At 43.0% G+C, this 18,492-nt stretch overlaps 1 protein-coding gene and 1 pseudogene across 1 annotated transcript; both read right to left on the reverse strand.

The window, feature by feature from the left end:
* Nucleotides 1–934: 934 nt before the first annotated feature.
* LOC146810725 (protocadherin gamma-A12-like) lies at nt 935–3,292 on the reverse strand. The gene has a single exon (XM_085614991.1). It carries the CDS (start codon nt 3,290–3,292, stop codon nt 935–937), a length of 2,358 nt encoding a protein of 785 aa, XP_085471117.1.
* Nucleotides 3,293–15,789: 12,497 nt separating this feature from the next.
* On the reverse strand, nt 15,790–18,243 carry LOC146810726 (protocadherin gamma-B5 pseudogene; annotated as a pseudogene).
* Between the last annotated feature and the right edge of the window lie 249 nt (nt 18,244–18,492).

Raw genomic sequence — 18,492 nt, forward strand, 5'->3', positions numbered from 1 at the left:
ATGTGACAACAGCGCCACCTCGCGGTTCTTCCCTGGCACTGAGCTCTACTAACCACTGCAAACCACTATTTAAGAACTGTACAAGAAAGTAAAACGGTTACTAGAAACGCATTAACGGCTGTGAAACGTTAACGACTTCATATCAACATATCGAGTTCATCCAACCGGATAGAGCGTGATGTAAGTCCTTGTTCTATACCTCTTATGCAAATAAGGCTGGAAGATGGAACCTGCTTTGGGTACCCGACTCAGCGCCTTGATTCTTTTATAAACACAGATAGACTTTGTGGGACTTTGATGCTGACAATATCCCCCACACCACCCCTTAACTGCCCGTTCTAACATCTAGAATGCACAAAAACGATGATTTTTCTGTATATAAAGTGGAGGTGCGACTTTAATTGAAAGGAAGTGAAAAAAAGAGGAATAGTGTAGCGCTGCAGATGGTAGATGTGGGGAGAGAAGAGTGGCGTGGATGAGGGTGGTGCTGCATTGTGTCAGTGGCTCTTTCTGCAAACAGCTTCCAAGTAAAAGCACATAAGAACATATCATATACACGAAAGCGAATGGCCGCATGCGTGCCCACTCACACACATACATCGCGTTTGCGAAATATGTTGTATAGTCTGTTACCAAGTGAATATGGCCTAGCACGAATGGGAGATGGGAACCGTTGACAATATCTCGAACAGTGGCCACTTTGTTTATGGTTGAATATTCGAAGTTTTGCTTCTGAATTTCAATTTCTACTTTCCTAAGCAAAGTGAAGGATTCAAAATGAAAGACAATTACTTAAGGCTGACTCTAAATATTGTAATATTTATGATAACGTTTTGGATTTACCTATTTGCTTCCTAACAGCTGAACATAATTTACTTAAACACTGTGAGGTCATGCAATTTTATATTTAATTTTCCAATGTGTAGCCAACACTTTAAATCAGAGAGTGCTCATAACAAAGAAAACGAAAACAAGGGCCACTTACTTGAATAAACGGTTGGTCCTCTTTGTCTATACATAAAAAATCGTCAGTGAAGAGTGGTGGATCTGTTTTTTCAAAATTTGGGTTTGCTGAAAGATTACTTGAGCCACTTGAATTTTGGAAATTAAACTGTTTTTTCTGAGCATCAGCTGTTGAGAAAACATCATGAGAGTATGTCTGTAAAAAAGCTCTGACTCCATCGATGCCCACAAACTGGGAGGCCGGAAGTGCATTAAAGGTAACCCCGGATGATTCACAGAGCTGAGATTCCCTCCAGTGGTGAATCCTGATGGCCAAAAGAAGAATGATCAAGAAGAGGAACAAGAAGGAAACAACAGCAACAGCGATCACCAGATACAGGGTCAGATTTGACGCCATGTCTGCGGGAGCTGAAGGGTTACTTATATCATGAAGCATTTCTGACATACTGTCTGCCAACACTATGGTGACTGTCACTGAAGAAGAGAGAGGGGTCTGCCCATTGTCCTTCACTAGGACCACCAGGAACTGTTTTATAGCATCTTTTTCCATAATTTGGCGGGCTGTCCTGATCTCTCCAGTGTGAAGACCTACAGTAAACAGTCCTTGATCCGTGGATTTCACCAGCTGGTATGAGAGCCAGGCATTTTGCCCGGAGTCAGAATCAACAGCGATCACCTTAGTGATGAGATACCCTGGTTCAGAGGAGCGAGGTGTCATCTCCACCCCAGAGGACCCATCTGTGGGGGATGATGGGTATAAAATTTCAGGAGTGTTGTCATTCTGATCCAGTATAAAGAATGTCACTGTCATATTACTCATAAGGGAAGGGGAACCTCCATCTTGTGCCTTCACCTGGATTTGAAATTGTCGGAACACTTCGAAGTCAAAAGGCTGAAGAGCATAAATTACACCAGATTCAGAATTAATGGATATATAAGAAGATAATGAAATTTCTCCAATTCTTCCATCAATGATAGAATAACTGATCTTGGCGTTCTGGTCGCAGTCCAAATCTGCTGCCTTGGCTGCAAAAATTGAAGTGCCTTGAGGAATATTTTCCATTATGTAGGCGCTGTATGACAATTGATGAAATACTGGTGGATTGTCGTTTTCATCTGCAATCTGAAGATTTATGCTTTTTGTTGTAGACAATGGGGGAGTGCCACTGTCTGTGGCTGTAATTGTTATGTTATACTGTGGAACCTGTTCCCTGTCTAAAACACTATCCGTTACCAAACTATAATAATTTCCAATTGATTTAAGCAACTGAAAGGGGAGATGGGGGGGCAGAAAACAGGTGACTTTTCCATGCTCTCCTAAATCTCTATCATGTACCTGCAGCAGAGCGATGACTGTACCCAAAGGGCTGTTTTCTGGTACCTGCATGAGCACAGAAGACATTAAGATCTCTGGGCTATTATCATTCACGTTAATGACCTCTATCAAAACTTTGCAGCGTGATGATAAAATTCCATCACTTCCTCGAACTTCAAACTCATACAATTCGTTTCTTTCAAAATCTAGATTTTCAATCAAATATATTTCCCCGGTTTTAGAATCCAGTCTGAATTTCCTTACGATATTATCGTTCATTTTGCTAAAGGAATAGGTTACTTCTGAGTTTGAACCCTTGTCAATATCAACAGCTCTGACGCTGCCCACAACAGTCCCCTTGGGTGTGTTTTCGGGCACACTGATCTTATAAACAGTCTGACTGAAAACTGGAGCGTTGTCATTCACATCCTGCACATTGATCTGTATCCGCATGGTGCCTGTTCTGACCGGATCCCCTCCGTCCGTGGCTGTGAGGATCAAGCTGTGAACTTCCTGCTCCTCTCGGTCCAGGGGTTTCTCTAGGACCAGCTCTGCATACTTTGTGCCATCTGGACTGCTTTTTATGTCCAGCGTGAAGTGTTTATTTTCACTGAGTTGATAGTTCTGCAGAGAGTACACGCCCACATCTGCATCGTGTGCCTCGGGCAGCACAAATCGGGTGCCGGGGGCAGTCATTTCAATGACTTGTAATGTTATTTGATCATCAGTAAACGTGGGGGAATTGTCATTAATATCCTGAATCTCAAGTTCGATCTCGTACACTTTCATAATGTTCTCCGAAATAATCTCTACATTTAAAAGACACTGAGCGGTGTTCCCGCAGATACTTTCTCTGTCTATACTTTCACTGACGTACAACTGTCCTTTCTTTAAACTGAGAACAAAATACTGCGTCCTACCTCTGTAATCGACGCGGGCTCCTCCCTCTGATAACTCGTTTGCATCTAATCCAAGATCCAGAGTCACATTCCCAACAAAAGAGCCTTTCCTCATCTCCTCGGGGATGGAATAACGCAGCTGCCCGGAAGCGGCTCCACAGACTGTCAGCAGAGCAACAAGAAGCAGCAGAGGAGCCCCGGAGTAACAGCGCCTCGATGACTGAGCCCCAGAGTGACAGCGCCTCGATGACTGAGCCCCGGAGTAGCAACGCATCGGTGTCCGAGCCCCGGAATAACAGCGCCTCGATGCCAGAGCCCCGGAGTAACAGCGCCTCGATGCATGAGCCTGGGAGTAACAGCGCCTCGGTGCCTGGGCCCCGGAGTAACAGCGCCTCGGTGCCTGAGCCCCGGAGTAACAGCTCCTCGGTGTCTGAGCCCCGGAGTAACATGGTCGCGCTATGTTAGTCATTCCTGTCACTGGGTAGAGACCTCGGGTTTCCAGTAGAATGTAAGCCTTTTGCGCTGGTCTGGAACGAACGCTCAGCTGTTAACTCAGCCGAAGGACAGCAGACAGGGCACTGAGATTTCCAGAGATGTTCCCGACTATTTATTGTCTATGAATGACCCGTTTCTAATGCATTCATACCACGTGGTTTAGTGGATCTTGGAGGATCTCCTTCCTTCGTTAGTTAACAGCGGCGCTCAGTGTCCCAATTGGTAACTGCAGGACCAGACGTACCGCAAGTGCTGTTGCTGAAACGAAAATAAACCAGCTAGAGAGCTGCCTTTACTTTCGATTTCATTGGTTTCGGTTTCTATCCCCAATAGATGGAAACGTAAGACTACTGTGCATCTACCACTGACTGACATGGGGTCAAGTTTGAAGGACAGTCGGGACTTCGCCGAGTTCATCTTAGTTTAAAGTAAATGTCCCGAGGTATGTTTTTAGACACTCTGATAAGATGTATTTAATCACTTTGATACAGGTTTCCCATTGTTTTTCATATATCTATCAGGCATTTGCTTATATCGCAAACACATTCCAGTGCGCTATACAGCTCCAAATGCCAGTCTTATAACGAATAAACTCACAAATTCTTGATTAGATGTTTCTGTTTCCCCACTGGTACAATGGTACGGACTCCTCAAAGCAGCTGTGTAAGGGTCACATTTAGCTTTGCAGAACGACTCTAAATAAATATTTACAACACCATCCTAATTTGAACCATCAGAGTCGCCTAAGAGCGCGCAGAGGGTCGGCAAATATGTTGCTTTATGGGAGACGTCAAAACTTGATGGCGTGTGGACTGTAGAGTTTGAAAGATATCAATTTGCCTTGTAATTTTATTTAGCTGCCCGTGCCAGAAAAATACCTGCTTTGAGTGGAGGAGTGGAGCTTTCACCTGAATTTGATAGTCTCTCTGTTCTTTTCGCCTATGATTTAAATCAGCCAGGTCAGCGGAAAATGCTGGCATAATGTCAGCATTACCCATCGACCTGGCTGATTTAAATCGTTTTTGAGCACTGCTTTAGGCACCCGCACTCATTCTATTACAATGATAGAATGAGTGCCGGTGCCTAAAGCAGCGCTCAAAAACGCGCGGCCCAGCTTTTAAACTTCCCCAGCTAAATCCCAAGGCTGGGTATTCTTGAATCGACCTCATGGCTCTTTCCTCTACAATGACAGCAGGCATATCGCTGTGCGCGTGCTCTCACTGCTCACTTCTCACTAGTGGATGAGTTACGGCATGAAGTCATGCCAGGTAAACGTTGTAGGGGAAGGGAAATCATTTAGAGAGAGTCATTTTCTCTCTGGATTTCCCTACCTCTTTTTGAAACTCAGGAGCAGCAACATTGTCGAGGTGTCACCAGGGCTTTAAGTGGAAGATTTTTTAATATTATATACAAGCCATAGTTGCTGCTTATTTATCTTATGCAACTAACAACCATTGACAAAGCCAATAGTCCTGACTTGTTGTAGGTATGATGTTACTTGTATCATATCTGGATGCAATGACCGAAACAGCAAAATAAACAGATTTTTAGGTTACGTGTTTTTAAGCCACACCCTTAATTACATTGGCCATGCCCCTTTGAGAGACCTCCCCCAGTTTTTTCATCCCACTTAAAGCCCTGAATGGGCCGCTCCTGCAACCACCGGCTCAAATTAAGCACTGGCGGCGTATTATTAATCTATCTGTGGAAAGGAAGCACAGATCTGCTTGACAGCGCAGTGGGCCCTTGTCCAGAAAAACTCAGAGGAATGTATCTGAGCTCCGGCGCAAGTCACACGCTCCCATCTCCGTGGACCTAACCAGTGCGACACAAAGCTTTGGCATCAGAGGGGCCGCACATTAGCGGGGGCTGTGGCTGCCCTCTACCCAATGCATAGGGAAAAGGGACAGCACAAGCACGCCTCACCCTAGCTTAACCTGTAGAATCTCATTGATGTTGGAGGGCGAGGAAGCAGAGACGCCTACCAGTACCTCTCCCTAGAAGCCATAAATGGCACCTTTAGTGTTTCCAGCGCAGGGAGAGTATTCAGGCCTGGGATGTGAAGGGGGGAAGAGGGGTAGGGGTGCAGGAAATTATGAAACATGTTCTAACTGTGAGCGGAGCCGGACATTCGGTGCTCAGCCACTTCACAGGTATAAACAGACAACGTTTTGGTCGCCCTGGCAAAGTTCCATGTTTAGCAGCGACAGCTGAGGCGCCCTCATTCGGTGTATGCAAACTTGATTGAAAGTAACGACCAGTATAGGTTGGAGGGGGCAGGGGCAGAGAATATCCCTGCCACAAATTGATAAAGTGGAGTGAGATGAAAGGGCGGCCCATGAGAATGATCCAATAGACAGGCAGGATGAACTAGAACAGCTGTTATGGATTCACAACTCATTCCACAGTTATTCCGGGAAGAGGGAGATTGGGCCTGTCCCAACGCTCACACGAGGCTGCAAATTATGAGTTTATGTCAGTGTAGACGGCACACCTACACCGGAGATCTCAGCACCATAAATACATTGTATATGATAGTGAGTTGAATGTGTGGCATTGCTGCCACTTTAACAAATGCACCAATGATCAGTGTAATAAAAATCCTCAAATGTTGTACTTGGTACAGTGTACATAGCTGGACATGATGTACAGAGCACACCAGTGCCTTGCAGGGGACGCTGACCGGGTCAATGCACATGTGGTGTTTCAGGACAGCAAGTTGCTGAATTACAAAATAATAGAGTTCCGACCTTCTTCCAGTGGAACCGACACAAGAGTGAAGAGCCGCAGCAGTGGCAAAGGCTGAAGTTGAAAATGTCAGCAGCACTGACTAGCACGGGACATTCTAGGGTTGGCGGGAGAAAACCCCACTGCACAGGAAATAAAGCTGTCTAGAGAATTATAAGAACCCACTGTAGATGGGGGAGGAGTGTGCAGAATGTATAACTGGAAGCCTTTCCTTAAAAGCTTATTCTACATAATTGTCGCTCAGAATGTTTACCCGACTCGTGCGACTGACCATGCAACCCCCTTTTACTGCAAACAAGAACCATCTTCTGAATATAATACTAGTCTGATGTATTTCCAGTCCAAGAAAAAGAATTTGGTCTACTTCAGGTAGAACAACATTTCTTTTATGTTCAGTAAACAGGGAAGGCGCTGAACTAACTGCTTCATACAATGATTGAGCAATCCTTGATGACGTGACCTGATAATATTTAGATTTTATTTTGGGAAGGTCAACACAGTTCTTTAGAAGCACCTGCAAACTGCTAAGCTGTGCAGACTGAAGTTTCTTATATGGAGACAAATGACAAACAAAGCAAAAACACAGTGAAAAACAGACATGGTTCTCCAAGGCCTGTAGTATGTTTCTGTAAAACTAAATTCACTTGAATCATACTCTGCCCTGACAAACGCAGCTGTGAGTTATTTTTTACTTTGAAAGCTCCTACGAGTGCAAGCAAAATAGCCCAGAAAGTCTGTGCAAAAACTACCATGGGATCCCAAAGAAAGTGCTGTAATTGTGGCATGGTGAAGTATACTTTAAGAGAACGCCGATCACGAACAGCACAAGAACCAGTAAGCTCCACATTACAGAGGAGATAGAAGCATCTTTAAATACTGGTTGTGTAATTAGAAGGTAGAGGTGAGCAAAAGTGCCTATTTTCTTCACGCGAAGTGTTGCAATATTTCATCAAAATTAAATTACACGCTCCTAGCGAAATGTGGTTTTCCAATATCACCCAGGACTTTTTTTTATACAAGTGAGTGCACACCTCACACAAAACAGTATTGTGAAATAATGGGAAGATACATGTTCGAGCAGAAAATGTTCGTTGTTTTGAAATATACTGTGCAAATTAGAGTGCATTTGGTATGTTGAAAGACTTTTTTTTTTTTTACTGTAGGGCATGCACTTGCCTTCATTTTTTTTGCAAATTCAGGTAGTGTGACAAGTTGTGAAATTCTGTCTAAGATTAGTCATCATCATGTGTGAGTTTTAATGCACTGCATTTAAGACATCCCATTTCACCAAATTTAATTTCAGTTTGGTGATGTCCATGGTTTTATTTCCAAATAAATTCAATACTCAAGAAAGCAAAATGGAAATAATACAGAAGTTTTATAAAGCAGAACTTGATTTTAAAATAAGCAAGTAGAACACTTTAACTTAGAATACTCGTCAATTAAAACGGCAGTCTTAATGAATGATAAGACTGTGTAACAGAAAACACAGCAGCTGATCTTATTTACAATCTTAAATTAATCAAATATGTAACGTCTGCAAAAAAAAACCACTTTAAAACTGACACCTAGGAACTCACAGGTGTATCATATGTACACCCCAATGTCTTGTTTGTGAAATCTCAACTTCATGCCCGCAGCTTATATCGAAGGAAGATGCTAGACTAGGCCGCAATACAAGAGCGATTTAAAATACCCAATGACTACCCAACAGCAAATGAATGCAAGGAAAAATCTGGTGAATCGCACACAAAATCTGCACAGAACACGCTATTGTTTGCTTCTCAACTGGTCGCACACAGCAATGTCAGCTGGAATCGCCACCTTAGCGCTACAAGTGAACATGCAGCACACATTGGCTTAATATAGGCTGTTTTTGCTGCAGTTGTTCTGGGCTGAGTAATTTTTCTCCCGAACCCGCACATTACTGAAAACCCAACCGATGCACTGTTGAATCTATCATAACAGGCTACTTGTAGAACTGCAAGTTCATATCAAGTGGGATCTTGGCACTGTTCACAGATAGTAGATGTTATTATCCAAGTCAATGCTACTCACTTTGTTGACTCCTGAAGGATGAAGGACTTATAAGGTCCTTTGGGATTCAAACCTGTGTGCGAGTGATTAGGCCTGGATTGTTGCAGTGGATGCTTTAGTGGACGCATTACTACTCCACAGCGCACAGACCTTGCTTTCAATCATTCAGGCAAAGCATAAAGTATTTTTCCTTCACATATGCCGCACACTCCATTCCCACCCTTCTGGCACCTCACATCCTTACCAGACAATGTGAAGCAACTTAGCAAGAGCATAAAATATAATATTGAGGTCACATTTTCAGTCTGTCACCATTACGGAGTCTTGGCCGTGTACAGCAGTTCCAGGTTTCACACAAGGAAATTGTATATTTCTATTCTTAACACTGGACCACCTTCTTCATCATGATAATATGACCCATACCGTAAATAGTACTCATACGAACAAACTAAATAAATGAATGCTTGCCTGCCTAATTAAACAGATGCATATGCTTACACACATGCTACAGACAACAGCTCTACCCACTGAAATGCATAGTTATTACACATGGCCTGGTTATTTCTGGGCTCTGTATGTGGCTCGTATGGGGACCAGAATTATACGTTTTGTAGCAAATACCACATTCCCCACAATTTGCCTGGTAAATTTACCACAAGAAAATACTTGTTAGAGTCTGGGATCTGTGGAATTTGACGTGAATGCACAAATTCCACACATCTTCATCATTTTCAGGGGAGGCTAATTTAGAATTAGTGGTATTTACTGCTCCTGGAAAACAGTGAACCCAGGGTTTTGGATTTTACCTGGTGTGATCTTTAACTCAACTGGGCCACTAATACTTAAGGTCTTAAGACTTATTTTAATATGCTAGTTTTTAATATTTATTCTGGACAAAAAGCTGACAAGTGGTTGTTAATATTACACATCTATAGCAACAGAGCACTCTAGGAGAGAAGCAAACAAAGGTACCCTGAAGCCACCTCCTCTACTTAAGAAAATGAAACCATTTCCCCAAAGTGACTTCAGAACTGCTGTTGAAGTCCTTGTACTCTTGTATCTGGATGGTGGAAGCCCTGTGTTCTATGTCCTCCCAGAATTCCTGTTGGTCCCCCTCCTAAGGGCATTCCCCATGCTGCAGTTGGTCTCCTCCAGGGCATGAAGAGATATGATCATATCACCCCTATCCTGATGGAACTCTTCTAGCTCAATGTCAACTCTCCCCATTGCCAAGACCAGCTGCATGATCTGTAAAGCCATCATGAGCATCACCCCTGCCCATGTGGCCGAGAAGCTCGCCATCCTTGGTGGCTCTCAGCATGTCTGTGTGTGGTGCGTTTCTTGAACATGGCTCATAACTCTGTTCCTGTCAATTTGCTGTCATTTAATTCTAGAGTAGGAGCCGGTTTGGGGTTTATAAGCCCTTTCACTACTGGATTTGTTTCTTTGGGTGAAATGGCAGATGTGTGTACTAATAAAACTGCATTTCACTGCTCCTGTTACTAATACCAGTACCAGAAATCAGTGCAGGTTTAGATACCGAAACTGGACAGTAATCTGTTAACGCTTAGATCTTCAATAGTAGCTCATTCAGGTAGCACAATAATATCTCATAACACACATGGAATGTTCAAAAGGTGTCTTTATACAGTACATGTTAAGGTTACCTAGCATGCCACTGCCTTACTTATGTGAAACAGGTTTAACACATATTAGGGGTAAAATAAATCTGATAAGTCTTCACAAGTAAACTGCAACAGATGCAAATTAATTCAGGCACAACTTTCTGTACACATAGAACACATTGCCTTTTTGATAACTTTTAGTCATTAAAAAGTCAGCTGTGTGGCACAGTAGCTTTCACATTACACATTGCCTACCTCTCAACCAAACTCAAAAGGGCTGGCAGTGCCCATACGCTGAGAAGCTCCAACACTCTTCTGCTCATACCCCCTCTTCTAAAAAAAGAAAAACGCCTTGAAATCCCGCTCCTTCTCTGGCAAGGCCCCAACCATTTGGAACGCCCTTCCCAAAGACCTCCGCTGCAACCCCTCCTATGACAGCTTCAAAAGAAACCTTCAAATTCACATTCTCAATAAATTATTGGGGTAATCACTCCCCTGATCTCCGCTCACCATACTCTGCCTCCTTACTATGTGCAATAAGTTCCCCCAGGCATACTGTTATATCACTACTTATAACTTCTTTCTGGTCCTCTCATTTTGTTTTCTGTTTACAATTTACGCAATCTACCAAATATGTAATATTAATTTGTCCTTTATTTTTATATATCATTGTGTTTAATTGCTCTAACTATTGCTATTGTTGTGTCCAAGTTTATTTCTCTTTGTCATTGTAAAGCGCTCTGATACCCTCGGGTGTAGCTAGCGCTATATAAAACCTTTCAAATAAAAATATATAAACAAATAAACATACACCCAGACAAACACACACTCTCTATGTGATTTCAGAATAATTCATAAGGCCAAAATGCTCCTAATCAACCGACCTCTCAATTTGCTGAATCTAATTAGAAGTAAGACAGGCTAGTTTTGTCTCCCATCTTGGCATCTTGTTTGCTTTATGGTTATCTCACGTGACCCTAGACAAATGTTAGATCCATGAGTAAGAGCTGTGCTTGTGCTTCTTGAGCTCACAGACTTATTCAAAACATCCCCACATTCATTTTGTATTAATGGCTTTAACAAGCTGGGCATCCATGAGCTTGTGCTGCTCTTCACCTCCCTGTTTGTCAGACAGGACTCAAACTGTCTTTCTAGCGTCTTTCTGCTGTTCTGCCAACCCTCTCAATGTGGCATCTCTCAAGATCAGTTCTCAGCTCTACTCTCTTTAAATCCTCCTACTTGAAGGAGGTTATGGAGACCCTGGATCATGGGAAGAGAACATTCACTTTTTTCAAGCCCTAATTCAGCTGTTCTTTCAAGCCATAAACTGGCAACACTTTGAATATATTTTTTTTAATGATGGACAAGGCAATCCCCATGATACGCTTCACTTCTATCATCTCTAGCTGCCTGAATGTACTCCAATTTCCTTGTGCTTAATGGGAACAAGGAGGAGATTCATGCTCTCGTTAGTCATTCCTCCTTGTGGGCTTTCCCGTGGTGGTCCTATTAGCTTGACCTCCCCCATCTCCAAGTAAATTTGTGAAAATTCATGGGATTATTTTATACGAGAAATTTTCTAAACGAGTTAGACAAGTCTCAACACACAGCTTTTTCTATTTCATACTGCACCACGAGGTTATCCCCTGCTTCCACTAGGCAGAAAAAAAGCTGTTGTGCACTCTTATTCTTTCTTGTATTGACTAGGGTTACAGACTCTTCCTTTCTGCTAATTTCTGAAAGCGTAAACTGCAACTCATTCAATTTATGGCTGTCAGAGTCTTCTGGCTTGCTCATGCGTCTCTTTATTTATACTAAGTCAATGGCGTAACAAAGGCCCCCACAGTGGGGGGTCCCCTCAGCACAGCACTCTTGACGGAGAGCTCCTGAGTGAGTCCAGAGGGAGCCCCTTCATGTAGTTTGCAGGGGGGCCCCCTCAACTTTCGTTATGCCACTGTACTAAGTGTACACTATCTGTGGCCAAAAAGGCTAGAGTAAAGCACTCTACATCTGCCACTGAGCTCTATATGACGAAACCCACCTCTTTATCAACAAAAAGACAGATCTTCTAGAGGTTTCTTCTCACCTACCCCCACATTTTCTGGGGGCCACCTATTACTAAATCTTGCTTGGGAGGCTATTCATTTTTTATGTAGTGGCAAAACATTGGACACACTATGTCTGGATCACACGGAAAATGTAAACACATGGCTTTTGGCAAGAGGCTCAAGACTTAACAAGCTCTTAAACTGTGTTTCAGAGACACGGAAAATACTGACTGAACAATCTTTGAAGTATGGCAAATAATATTCATGTTACATGTTGGGCGATTGACAGAAAGTTCCGAATACGGCTTCTTTACGCTGGCAAACATGCAAAAAACTGGGTTTATTTGGTTTTGAAGATTACCAATGTAGAAACGTTAGAAAGGAGTGCAATAGGGGCAAAAACTCAAAGGGAAACTACAGTCTATAAAACAAGATGGACTTTAACCATACCTCTTACAATTCTCTGCCCATTACAATCCTAAAGTATTATCTACACTGCATGATCTTAAGGGGGCAACTGCAACGCTTGAGAAAAATAATTCAGATTACTACAATAGGGTCTCAAAGCAAGTGGTAAAAAAGTGGTATGGTCAGCTACACCTAAATTATTGCCTGCCACGAAAAAGAGAAACTTGCTGTAGGTACGCACACTCCAGACAGTGATGCAGATAAAAGCATCAGAAAATATTGGTTACAGATACACAAAGAGAACATATTAAACCTTCAGGAGGGTTTTATGGTAATGACAATAAATGCCATGATCATTTTGACCGATGGTGAGACTAAACAACCATCATCACTATGCGAGGCACAAGAAATGACAGTACATACGGTTGTCTTAACAATTCCAAAGGACACAAAACCATGTGGTCCTCACTGCAATGACGAGAAAAGCAAACATGCAGTGCTTAAGAATGTAGATGGTAGAAACTGAACCTCTTTCGCTTTTACAATATCAGTAAGTCTAGTCGAAATGTAGTTTACACCACTGTAATCTCACATCATTTCTAGTATTTTGTGTTATGATTGTTATATGAAATGCCAGAGATTATGCCATAATATCACGTTGCATAGTTGAGATTTTATGAAGGCACAAATCCTACCAGGGCAACAATGAAAATTAACTCAATGCTTGCGACTGTTTGTGTCACGTGTGTTTTTGGATTTTTCTTTTTGTCCTCATATAATCTCCATACTATTGTATATAAGCATCCTCTCGATGACAGCAACCCAAATGCTTATAACTTAGAGGGTCTGATCTCAGCTGATGTTCAATGGGGGCAAACCCATAATGCACATTGTAGACTGACCGAGAGGTGTGCATTTTTCTTTTTTACCATTAAAAGCATTTACAGGTCAAAAATTAATGCAAGGACACATTTCAAGCTAAAATCAAAAATAGAGGAAAATGCAGGATCAGTATTTCACGTAATAATACATTCTTTTGTACAATGTTTGTGAACATTTTGCGTCATTTCCAAGAAGGAAATTCCATGAATTTTATCCAGAGTTAAAAGTGAGTTATGCTTCACAATAGGGTGATCTGCACAACCACTGCCACTTCAAATTGTCCCACTGTTTACATTTCGGATGAAGGGAGAAATTTACACACCACTGTTCAAAGTAGGCAGAAATTACTATATATTTGCAATTTTACATAGAGTTTGCTGCGTTTGAAAAATGCAGTCAAATACGACCCAAATAATGACAGTGTGTATTTACCATCAACTTCGTTTACACGTACAGACAAGCTTGAAATCACTTTACACATTTACAGAGGCCTACATTACTGTGTATAAAACTTGCCACACCGTGCCTATTAGTGGCCATTTGTGGTCATATATAAATAATTCAGCACAAATATTAATATCCACAAATTAGTTTTTTTATCTGTTAAGGACCAGCTACTTTGGCTGGTTGAATGGTGCAAGTTAGATTTCTATTACTGCTGTTTAGTATCAAGATTTATGATTTATGTGAAACAATATTCAAGTAAATTTTACAGAGAATGTCTTTAGCATGTTTCGCTCTTTAAATTATTACTAAATATCAGCACAATGTTCCCATTAAAATGTCTAATACTGTTATCACTGTAGAATTAGACATTTGATTAAAAGTTTTGTTAAACAAACACATTTGTGGCACCTCCATCTTAACCGTTTTACCACTGGAAACAGAAAAGTGGCAAGTAAAAAGAAGTCATGAAAATAACACTGAGGGATAAGCACATGTGTAAATTGTGTATGTTTCAAAGTTTTTAAGGCTAGAGGTGTGAGAGGTTTTGTGTAGTAATTTGTCTACAATTGAGTTTCAATGTTATTCGCTTACCTCAGGCTCTCTGCCGAGGTGGTGCTGAAAGAGGCGAGTGGGCGAGGATCCTGTATCATTGTGCTTTGAACGGTAGATGGTGAAGGGACCCAGAGGCACATGAAGTGCGCTTGGGGTGAATGTGATGCAAATGGCAGATGTTGTATGAGCTTGGGATAGTTGTACTGGGGCATAGGTGAGTAACCACAACACCAGTTTGTGATATCTGGTAGAGGATGTAAGAGTCCTGTGGCTAGTACTAGAGGTAAAGTACTACCCATAATTCTGACAAACTATTAAAAATACATATTTGTATTTATTGGTGCATGCTCACAGCTGGTTACAAACCACTGACACTGAATAGCTAATACTAGCTAGTTAATGCTACTTTTGAGTTGTTTCAAATATTGAGTTATGTTTATGCGCACACGCATTTGGAATACTAATTGAAAAGACTAGTCATGCTCTTCACAATTAAACTGCATCAGACGAAAAAGCATGCAGGCAACTACACTGTAAACACACAAAATCAGACGCACATACACACATGCAGGTATACAGACATGTGCCCCCTTTCTCTGTCTCACACATGCACACAGTTTCTCAGTGGGCAAACTTTTAATTCATTATAAGCGTGCTGTGGTGGGTAATGTTCCAACATTCACCCAGAAAACATTCACAATATTCCCAGATTCAGGGGCAGTTCTGGGTTTTTTGTGGCCCTGGTCAGAAAGGGAATTTGGGAAGCCCCTCACAATTGTAAAAAAAATTGAGACATTTTGGGCTGTTTGCAAATCTATAGATGTCCCTGCTCCTGAAGATGCTTCATGCAGACCCCTCCGGAGCTACATCTCCTCCTCTCTGCCACCTATAGGGACCTCTGTTACAGCTCATAAAGGGCTGAAGGTGGGTGGTCTGCTTGTAGGTTGAGAGCGTTAAAACACTGCTGGGGCACTAAACTGTGGTACAATGGTGCCTATGTATGGGAAGCAGGGCAGGAGGCCTGAGTGGAAAAGAAACCTGCAGAATGGGTCTCCTTCAATAGGGACCAGAGGACCCCCAGCTTTCCCTAGGCCTCCCAACACCACAGCATTGAGGTACGGGGGGGGGGGGGGGTTCAAAATAGCAATCAGACACTTTGCTCTCCATTATATGAGCAAGAGGACCAGTGCGCTGTGGTCTCGCTGTGGCGTACCGGTGCAGGCCCCATATTGGTGGGCTGGGTGCAGGGCTCTGGGCAGCTGCCCTCACTGCCCATGCCTAATACCAGCCCTGCCCACTTTTACTGATTTGGTATGACCCAAGAAGTCTCAACCATGTTTCTAAACTATTTTGGTAAAGGGAAACTTTTACTAACTAAAACTGGCAAGAACTCTCACCTGATTCAAGTCATCACGCCCAATAGATTCTCCAACAGACTCGTTTCCAATCCCAGAGTCATTCGCAGAAGAGAGGACATCCGTGGAAACCTCCTGACTTGGTTTAAGGAAGGTGAAGTGATTGTTCCCAGAATCCATGGCCACGGCGACCTCATAAGAGTAGGGCAGGGGCAGAGTTCCATTCTGGTAGTTAGATGTGACTCTTGGATCAATGTGTGAATAAAGAGCGGGGGTTAGAGTTTCAAACTTACTGGGTCCCTTACGGTTTTTGCATTTGAAAATCACAACAAGCATCAAAGATAAAACAAATAAAAGTGAAATTAAAGCTAATGCTAAAACCAAATAGATATTTAAATTAGATTGGTTGTCTACGTCCCGTGGTTGGTTGCCTAGCTCAGGAAGGGCCTCCTGTATGTTTTCTGCAAACACCACATTTAGGGTAACTGTGGCTGACAGCGGCGGCTGTCCATTGTCCTTCACCAGGATGACCACCTTCTGCTTGAGCACGTCCTTCTCGTGAAAAACTCTTGATGTCCTGATTTCTCCAGTGTGGAGCCCGATTGTAAAGAGTGAGGGGTCGGAGGTCTGAAGCAGGTGGTAGGAGAGCCATGCGTTGTGTCCAGCGTCTGCATCCACAGCCACTACTTTTGTGATTAGGTGACCTTTCTCTGAATAATGAGGGACCATCTCAAACATTACAGATCCATCTGGACTGGGTGCAGGGGAGAGGACTTCAGGGGAGTTATCATTCTGATCCACAATAAATACCCTCACGGTGACTTTACTGCTAAGAGGAGGAGACCCAGAGTCCTGACCTCTCACCTGGAACTGAAACTCCTTCAGCTGCTCATAGTCATAGGAGCGCTGGGCGTAGATCACACCGGTCTGGGAGTTAATGGAGATGTAGGAGGAAAGAGGGATGTCCAGGTGAGTACCTTGTACAAAGTAAGTGACACGGGCGTTTAGATCCAAATCTACATCAGATGCCTTTAGACGGTAAATGGAGGCCCCGGCTGCATTGTTCTCGGAGACATAGACCTGGTAGGAAGATTTATCAAAAATGGGCGGATTATCGTTTATGTCGGATAGTTGTAATCGGATAGTTCTACTGGTGGCCAGAGGTGGAGATCCTTTGTCTGTGGCTGTAACTGTGATGTTGTATTCTGGAACAGCTTCTCTGTCCAGGTTGCTTTCAGTTACAAGCTTGTAATACTTCCCAGATGATGAGATTAATCGGAAAGGTATATTTTCTTGAATCTGACATACAACCTTGCCGTTGTCTCCTGCATCTCGGTCATGAACACTGATGAGCGCTACCACTGTACCCGGGGACGAGTCCTCAGGGAGGGAACTGGAGACAGAAGTAAAGGTTACCTCAGGGGCATTGTCGTTCTCATCAGTAACTTCTATATGCACTCGACACTGTGCAACATGCCCCCCTCCATCCCTTGCTTCTACTGCCATTTTATAAGAATTCATCTTTTCAAAATCGAGGGCACTCTTAATTTGAATTTTTCCAGTATCTGCATCCAAAACAAACGTATTATAGAACTGGTCAGGTATGTTGCTAAATGTGTAGGTGATTTTTGAATTTGAACCTTCATCCTTGTCCGTGGCTTTTACTTGAAGCACCAATGAGTTAATTGCTGCCCCTTCACTGACGCTGGCTCTGTAGACCTCTTGACTGAACACTGGGATATTGTCATTTGCGTCAAGAACATTAATATTAATGTCCACGGTGCTCGATCTGATTGGATCTCCCCCGTCAGAGGCAGTCAGAACCAATCGATGGTGACTTTCTTTTTCACGGTCTAAGACAGTTTCCAGAACTAACTCCGCATATCTGTAGCCATCGCTGCTCACCCTTTCATCCAAGACAAAATGTGGGTTTGGGCTCAGCTTATAGCCCTGCAGGGCATTAATGCCAATGTCAGGGTCCCGGGCATTACCAAGTGCAATGCGGGTCCCTGGCAAAGAGGTTTCAACTATTTCTACATCCACGGACTTCTTTGAAAAACTCGGGGGGTTGTCATTAATGTCCTTAATAAAAACTTCTACGTGAAAAACATTCATTGGATTTTCCACAACAGCCTCGAAGGTGAGGGGGCAGGTGGGCGACTCCCCGCACATCTCCTCTCTGTCGATCCTGTCACTCACCTGGAGGTCCCCGGTCACAGGGTTCACTGTCAGATACTGTTTGTCAGCATCAGAGACAACACGCAGATTCCTGCCAGACAAACGCCCGATATTTAACCCCAAATCCTTCGCTATGTTCCCAACAACGGAGCCCCTCTTCAGTTCCTCTGAGATTGAATATTGTATCTGTGCACAGACCGCCTCACAGACCCATAGAAACAACAAAGACGCCAGTACTTGCCGCCTGCCTCTCGGTGCTGCGGCTCCGGGGTGGGCTCCGATCCCCGTCATCGTTGCCTTTTCTTTTCAATGAAGTACAGATTCTCGTTAATATTGCAAATAAAACACTAACAAAGTCTTGAATTATAAATCCACGCCGTGCCAATTTTCGGAAAATAATTAGGGGTTTTCCGTGCACCCGAAACTCATGCTGTATATGAGATTTCTGCTTAGAGCTCCCGGCTGTGAATCCCTTCCTTCCCAGTCTCTGCTTCTCTCCAAAGTGACCGAGCTCTGCGATTACAAGAGGTTACAGTGAGC

This window comes from Triturus cristatus, chromosome 7 (genome assembly GCF_964204655.1).
Source record: "Triturus cristatus chromosome 7, aTriCri1.1, whole genome shotgun sequence".
Lineage (NCBI taxonomy): Eukaryota > Metazoa > Chordata > Amphibia > Caudata > Salamandridae > Triturus > Triturus cristatus.